General features: G+C 45.1%; 1 protein-coding gene across 1 annotated transcript in view; it reads right to left on the reverse strand.

Moving 5' to 3' along the window:
* MOB3B (MOB kinase activator 3B) overlaps window positions 1–8391 on the reverse strand; it is a 171443-nt gene that overhangs the window by 20359 nt on the left and 142693 nt on the right. The window contains exon 3 of the mRNA XM_019555302.1: window positions 4878–5080. Coding sequence (XP_019410847.1) covers window positions 4878–5080 — 203 coding nt within the window. The remainder of the gene's footprint in view (window positions 1–4877; window positions 5081–8391) is intronic.

An 8391-nucleotide genomic window follows, 5' to 3' on the forward strand; every position in this document is an offset into this window, starting at 1 on the left:
ATTTCCTGCCAGAAGATGAGAAATATTTAAGGATGTGAGGAAAAAATCTGTCCCTCAAAAAGGCATCCCAATTTCTTCTGGGCTAGCTGCTGCTGGTAGCCTGCCTAGACAAGCTAACTTGCGGACTTAGAGTGCAATCTTCTTTCTCAGCAGGGGTACCTGGCCCCAGACCAGAACCAGCTGCAAGCATGGACCTGACTGGCCACAAAGCCAGCTGGGCTGAGTATGTAAGCCCAGGCCTTTCACTTGGACTCTGAGAGCACATCCAGATGAGCAGGAACACCTTGTGCCACTGCTACTTATCCCTGGGGAATGCCCATGCCACGTATGCTCTGGCTGTGTGGCAGGTTACCCCAGGGTGGTTAGGGGAAGCTGGGACCATTAACTGTGCTGGCCCCAGCAGCCTTACCTGGAGTTGTGGGGGTCTCAGAGAGCTGCAGTCATGGTGCTCCTGCAGCAGGGAGCCTGGCTGGCAGCTGGAGTGTGGCTCTGGCTGGCCAGGCTCCAGTTTTAGGTGGCGCATGCTACTGCTACATGTGCCACCCCACTTTTTTTTGGCATAGGGTTTTTTGATCCTGGGATCTCCTGCAGTTAGCTGCTTTCAAAAAGTCTACCCTTTTACAGAACACACTGTGAAAGCTGAAAATCAGTCCATGCTGGAGAACCCTCTATAATGGCTGCAGCCAAGAGGAAGCTTTGAGAACTTTTTTTCAAAAGAGGAGAGAGTCATTTCACACACACGCTGTGGGAAAATCACATTTGTGACAAATATGCTAACCGAAGTTGTAACAAACTATTTAGCCAGGTTTATATGGCCTCACATGAAACAGCTTGTAGGCCTTAAGCAAGACAGATGGATGAGGTGCCCAGATAAAACTAAAAAACGGTTGCCAAGTGACACAGCAACTTTTCACGACAGACCTTTTACAAATGGAGATGGGATGCATGGTTTGCAAATGGCCCAACATGAAGCTGATGAATTCACAATTGAACACAAGGCTCAAAACTGGACCTGAACAGCCCCATTGTCCACAGGGGTCGAAAAACTGGAGGTCTGCAGCTTTGGCCCTCAAAAAAATATTGGTCCTCAAATGGTAATTTAAAGCAGCCTTCTCTAATGTCGTGAGCTGTTACATTATATATGCATGTTTCCACTTGATGCTGATGTGCACCCAAACTAGCTACAAGCAAAGACCTCATCAAAAAGGGCCACAAAGTTGTTGTTTTTTGTGTGTGTACTTCTGTATCTTTTGAATGTTGACAAATCTAATAGGTATTGCATTTGAAAGTTTGTCTTTATCCTAACTACGAATAAAATCTATCAGCCTAAAAAATCCTTGCCTCTTGCATAATTTCTGGACCATCACAGCTACAACATCAATTTTACAGTACTGACCGATCTAACCTGAGACTGAAAGCTGCTTTAAGTGCACTGTCAGTTTCTAGATCGCTATAGACAAGGAGGGGCTACAACAACAACAATAATAAAAGATACTTGCGCTTTTCTAATACTCATTATTCGAGGATTCCCAGTGTTTTATAAACATTAACGATTAGTAGTTAGCTTCATAACCCCTCCGTAAAGCTAGGAAGTATGATCACATTCACTTTCCAAATGGGAAAAACCATGCCCCGTGCTCTTTAATGGGCTTGCTCCATGCCATAAAAAGCTATCTGTAGCAGAACTAGTAGTAGAATGCAGGTCCTCCAGCTCTAAGACCAGGCTTTAACCAGAAGGCTGTAAATGAATCAATTAGCATTTTTATGTTGCTTTAGAGACGTAAAATGCTACATTGTTATTGGGCAATATCTACTACTAACCCATTAGTTACACTGAAGACAAGGATTAAGCATTGCATAACAAAATTTTGTCAATAAATTACAATCTCTCTAGAGCTCTGTTAGCATTTCCACCCAGAATCAAATTACAATTCTAAAGTATTACCAGTACCATAACTAAGAGCATGTCTGCAGATACCCTGGAATAGTTATCTCACATTCATTTCTTGTCCTATGGCTTTTAAAGCTTAGTTTGGAATTGGATTAAGGCAAAGGTGTCAAAGATACGGCACTATCATGTGGCCTGCTATCCTGTTGCCTGTGGGTCGCCGACTGGACCTGCATGCTGCATGTGGTACAGGGCCAGGACCTAGGCGCACCGCATACGGTGCAGGGAGCTGGTTCTGATGTGTACAGCTGGTCTGGGGCATTTATGGTGCCCACACTGGACCAGCCCTGTTCACTGGAACCAGCATGCATGCCACTCATTCCGTCCACTAGGCCTAATGTGTCTTGACACCCCTAGATTAAGCTAAAGCACGTAGACACTCAGTGGGGAGTTGGAATATCCCCGTGGGGAGTGAGGACAGAATAGTTACAGAATAGAACTGAACTTACAATTCATACCTTCACTTATTTCATGAGCTTCCCTATTCAAATGTGTCCTAAGAGCCTTCTGAGTGTTATATTGTATACATATCACCTGCAAAACAAGTTTCCAAAAACTTCCCTTACAATTTAACTGCGAGTCCTTACATTTTTTCTCAGATTGGCCCACGGCTTGAACAAGTGACAGCTTTCTCTTTTGCCATATAAACCTGCTCCACAAGGACTCTTGTCAAAATAAATCAGGCCTGGGAAACGTGGCAGGATAATCAGGGTTTATAAATGCAGCCGCAGACTTGGATTCAAAGAGGAAATCCTGTGACTCCCTAAAGGAAAGACTCTCTCCCTTACCCTAAGTTGCTCTTTCATTTTTCTAATTGCTGCACCAGATTTTAAAATGATAAACTTCACCTTAAATTACCTAAATCCTGCCTCCAGGCTGGAATGTGTCAGCAGTATTACTATAAATCCAATACCAGCATTCTGAATGATTTCCCTTACTCAAATATACTTTGATTCATCAATAGACTTCCGGTTCAGGAAGTCTTTATTTAATCAGAGCTTAGCCCAGCTTTTAATTAGTGAGATCATTTGGGCTCATTTCCTTCAATGGTGAACTTGGCTGGGCATAGGTCACCCTTGGCTGTTGCATTAACATCTGAGATGATTTGTCACATCTGTGTTCACATGGCAATCAGTTTCCTCCTCTCTGACTAGCACAAGATAAAAAAGAAGATGCATGTTTTTATGCATTTCCGTTTCCTGGTCTTGGCCAACAGCTGCGAATTGGGTTCTGGGTGGTGAAAGCAGGTGGGGATCCATCAGCCTGCTATCACAGCTTTTCCCAATGCAGGTTAGGGATAGAATAACCCCCTCTATGCTACTGAGTTTTATCAGGCTTCTAAACTGAGTCTCCAGAGGACTTCACGCCACCAGCTGGATTATATTCCTGGCTTCATACCAGACTCACTCTGTGTACCTGGGCTCATGCCTGCATCACTCTGGCCCTGAACTGCTCTGCCTGTAGGCAGAGTGCAGGGGTCAAGGAGTTAACAGCTGAAAATGGCTTTAAGTTCTTTTTGCTCTCTCAGTAATGCTGAGATCAGCAAGGACCTCAGTGCTGCTCGAACTTATGCTCTGCGGAGCAACGTGTGATCCAAGCATTATCCTTCCCTGCCTCTGGTCTTACCTCCCACACATCTTGGCTCTAACACATCTGCAATGCTGGGTACTGGGATAGGGGTAGGGGGAGAGCTGCTCTAAGTTCTTGAGAGTGGCAGGGAAGGGCTGTTCTGTGGAGGCATTGCCTAAGTACTATTTCCTACTTCTTAAGGGCCACTTTGTCCTGCCAGTTCAGTTTAGCTATCTGTAAAATTGCAGGGATGCTGTAGATTATTAATTAATACCTCTAAAAGGACTTTCTTACATGGTTGTTTCTTCCTCCGATCTCCTACAAAACACTTTCTGGTTTCCTTCCTTATGCATTTCCTGCTCCAAAAGCATTTCCTGCTCTCACCTGCCCACAAGTCTTGATCACCCCCAGTGGCTTCTAAGTTCTGCACATGCACACACACACAAATGCAAGCATCTACTATTTTTATGCACAGACATATTTCATTTCAAGTTATTTGTACAGTTCACTTCATGTAAAGTATACTTAACCATTCTATATTGCAGCTTAAAGAAAACATTTCTGAATAGTGCTAACTAACACTTCATCAGAAACTCACTGGATACAGAGTTTTCCAAATTGTGATTTGTGCATAACACGTAGCCCTGATCTATTCTCAAACTGGCAAGGTGCCCACTGCTAAAGTTTGCATGGAGAACCACTTTCTGAACTGTCTTTTCCCTGTTCTCTCTGCCAAAACTTGGTTGCTTTTATAACATCTTTTTTCAGTTGCATTTGCAGGCAATAGCAAAAATATTTCCATTTTTGAAGCTTTGATCTCTGTAGTACTCAGGAACCTTGGCCAGGGAAAAGCATTGTTGTGCTGTGAGTTGTCTGAACTTCTGTCTCAGCGAAAGAGAAGTCTGGATCTAGGACACTCAATATTTAATTATTAAAAAGAAGATGATGGTAGGCCTGGATTTAAGTCACTCCAATTAGATAGAATGCTTCTTCCTCCGGGTACAATGCTGCTGCTAATCAGCAGTGGAAAAAAGAAACTAGTAAAAATACTAATTTTACTATATATATATTACAGAAATGAGAAGAAAAATAGACTATTTTTAGTGTCAGTGTTTCCCACCCTGTGCTTTTCCATATAAAATGCTTTGAATTCTATTCTTTCTACTTTCTTCTTTTGAACCATACAACAGAGGGAACTGGCCTCTTGTCCGAGACAGTTAATCTCTTTAAATGCTCTACCCTCAAACATGGCCTCTTTTTCCCTAGTAGAATCCACTGTGACAAGTTTGGAAAAGGTTGTTAGAAAGGAGAGTGGGAATTTTCCCCAGCACTGAATTGTACTGTTATTACAGCTACTTACCAAAGGTTCAAGCTCCTTCCGGTCTATGAGGTTGAGCTCTGTTACAAAGTAATAAAAGTGCTTGTAACAAGTATTGACATGGGCCTCAGCACCCATGATGATGATGCGGTCGAAATGATGAATGTAGACATGAACGAATACCCGGAAAAGCCTGCACAGGATCTTCTTGCAGATCTGAAGGAAGTTCTTTGGAAAGGGAACACCTGTGAACAGAGAAAGGCAGGGTTGTCATATTAATCTTTTTACCTTCCCAGAATAATGGCTTTAGCTTAGCTCACTGCTTTTTGAGTTTGATTGCAAAGTGTACCACCTAATGAATACAGATGTTTTCCAGCACTGGCACTGCTGTTCCACATGCTATTTGAGATTAAGCCCTTCACACATAATTGGATTGTCTTCCACTAACCTTCTTCACAGCGCCACCCTCCATAAAAATGGAAGAATCAGAAGAGGAACAGAGATGATAGAAACAAAGACTCTTTCATTCACTTTTTACCTTCATCTGAATTCTACGCACCTTTTAAAGCTATTATTTTACAGAAAATCTCTAGTACAGCTGGTGGAGCCATGTGATTAACAGTTCCAGAGTCTCCAGGAGTATAATGAATAGGAATGCTTTTTGGTAGGAGACTCCAGAGCTACAGCAGTGGCAATGTTTATGGGAACAGCAAGATGCACTGCCAGATATTTCAAAATACCCTGTGTATAAACTTGAACTTGTGAGGTGCAATGGCCCTTTAGCTGCCCTTAGTAGTCAACGAAAACAGAGGACTTCCAGGTACGTCAGGCCCTAATAAGGATGCAGACAGAAGTGCAGATCCCCGCTGTAGCTGAGAACACTTCGCAGGAAGGGTTCTGAGTTACAAACCCTGCCCCCTCCCCACCAAACAGAAATTCACTGTTTGTTCCAGGGAGAGGGGAATCTAGCTACTGTCTGCCAACCAACAGCCAGTTTCCCCTATCAATAGTCCCCCCTCTCTCCCAGCCTGTCCTTGTTTCAGAATGGGAGGGGGGAAAGGGAGCACAGGATGCTCATTCTAGGAGTCTGGAGCTGGAGGGTAGGGTGGGTGAATGAGAGAACCCCCCACTGCTACCTACAAGGGGCCCTAATATATCCACCCTACCACCCAGCAGGGGCTGAAAAAAGTCCAGACAAAGCTCCCTCTGCTCCTTTTTCTCCCTCCCATTCTGAAAACAGCTCGAGGCTGGCATGCAATGCAGACAGAAGATGCTCTGTTTCATTGGCACCGTGTAAGGGGTGCACGCACACACCCTGAGTGTGGTGGTAGACCCCCTGAGAAAAAAGTCACCAACAACGCCTGCGAGTGGTCAGCGCTACCCACCTCCATCCTCAGCACTTACACTGCTGGCGGCGTCTGTGTGTAGTTGCCAATTGCTGGTCGGTGCTCACCACCCCGCCTCCACTGACAGCACCGCAGCCGCCTGCACGAGCTCCCTGCTTGCTGTCGCCATGCTCCTGCCAACAGCACTGCCCCCCACCCTCTGGGGGCACATGGCGTTCATGCTGTGTTTTGAAATGTCTGCATTTGACCCTTCATGCAATGAGGAGTCAGCTTTTTGCCTGATGAGCCATTTTTAAGTGGTCTGCAGCTGTGCACTTGTGTTTGGTCACAGCTATAGAGCATTTCCTGTGGCCATCCTTATATTTCTTAAGATTCCTGGATTTCATCAGATTCAAAAAGGTAAGTTAACCCCGCTCCCTGCCTCCTGGTTTGTAAAGGCTAATCAGGTTCACTTGAAACTTAGCCCAAGGCTCACCTGAAACTTGATCTAGGTTCACACACACCTGGCCCAAGCTTTAGGTTTGAAATGAAACTCAGCACCAGGAGACTGTGCTTGAATTTCTGTCATGGACGTTTCTGCACAGTGCTAATTAGAACCTTTATGGCAATCCCATATCTTATAATTTAGTTACACTAAAGCCTTCCTGACTTCCCACCCCTTTATAAAGTAGTTTACAGCTGCCATAATACTTGTACCACACAGCAAGTGGCAAGAAGAAATCAGAAGTGTATAATATAAATTATTCCCCAAAAAAGAAGTGTTTTCTTGTTTAATTTTGCTTTCCTGCTTTTTTACTTTTAAAGAGTTTTAAAATGTTTTTTTACCAAAAAATTAACTGAGGAAAAAACACCAAGGCATTTATACAAGAAAATGTATTCCTTTTAAAATATTTCATGGTATAAAATATGTCTTCTTGGTAAACAACTCAAACAAGAGGCTGAAAACAGCAAAGCAAAGTTCTCCCTCTGTTTCTAAGGGCTTGCCTTCCATTGCCTTTGTGTGTCAGCAAGTTCTTGCTTTGTGTACCAAAGTCCAGAAATCAGGTGACTTAGTTGCCTTAGAGCAGCCCAAGCAAGTGCCAAAAAGTGCACCTGAGACAGTGAGCCTGATGCTTTTGTAGTGGGGTAAGCTCACCGCTGTGCTATACTGCCTAATTTCTGGGATGTAGTGCATACAGTAGAAGCCAGTGAAGAAACTTTCCCAGGATTGACAAGGAGGCAGTACTGGCAGTATCCTGGCACTGCTGTCCTCTCCCACAGCTGGAATCCTGCTCTGGGCAGCCACACTGCCGTGTCTTTTTGCCTGAGTGGCAAGCTTACACAATTTCTCTTTGTTGTCACCTCTGAAGTTTGATAGAACCAGAGAATCTAGCCCTGAAACTTTAGAGAGAGAGCTATGTACTACATGAGCAGGGACCTTGGTTTTCTCTGATTAAAAATAGCAAATGCTCTGATAATAACCCAAAATCTGCGATTAAAATGAAACACCACGATATATACAGATATCAACTGAACACAATGTTTTATTGATATATGTACTATTTTAAAGCAATTTAGAAACCTACCAATCCCTCAATCACTAGAATAAGATTAATTATAAATACCTATACATTTTGGTACTTGATTTTGGGTTTTTTATCATGGAAAATCAGAGCTCCTCATGCTCCCTTTGCTCACCAGCATGCTGGTCCAGGCCCCTCTCTCCTAAGCCACAGCCACCTGGGCCCTGCTGGACCAGCTGCTGCAGTGGAGTGGAGTGTGGAGCCAGGCTTCCCCTCCCCCATGGGCAGTATGGCTAAAGCAGAGCCCATGGGGGGTAGGGGTGCAGCCTGCCTGCTCCAGGCTTGAGCGGGGGGAGGGGGGGGCTGGTTCCCCATTACTGCGTGCACTTCCATGGGAGATCTGGGGGGCATGGGTTCCCTTGGTCCTCAGGAATGCGCAGTGGCAGGGAACCAGTCTCATCCCCTGCCCCCTGGATGAACCGACCCTGGCGCTGTCCTGATCCCCACAGGGGCCCTGCAGCCACACATTCCAGCCCCAGCCCCCCAGCCCCATCCACGCCCCAGCTGGGCAGCGGCCCCAGCCCCAGCCCTGCCCATGGGGACCTCACCTTCTGGGGGGCCTCAATTCCCCTCCGCCCTAGTCTTACCTGTGGGAGCTGCTCTCCAGGCTGCCTGTACCACCTGGCTGACTGCCCTCTTCCTGCTGCC

Source organism: Crocodylus porosus, unplaced genomic scaffold, assembly GCF_001723895.1.
Source record: "Crocodylus porosus isolate Cpor-Errol unplaced genomic scaffold, CroPor_comp1, whole genome shotgun sequence".
In the NCBI taxonomy this organism is placed as follows: domain Eukaryota; kingdom Metazoa; phylum Chordata; order Crocodylia; family Crocodylidae; genus Crocodylus; species Crocodylus porosus.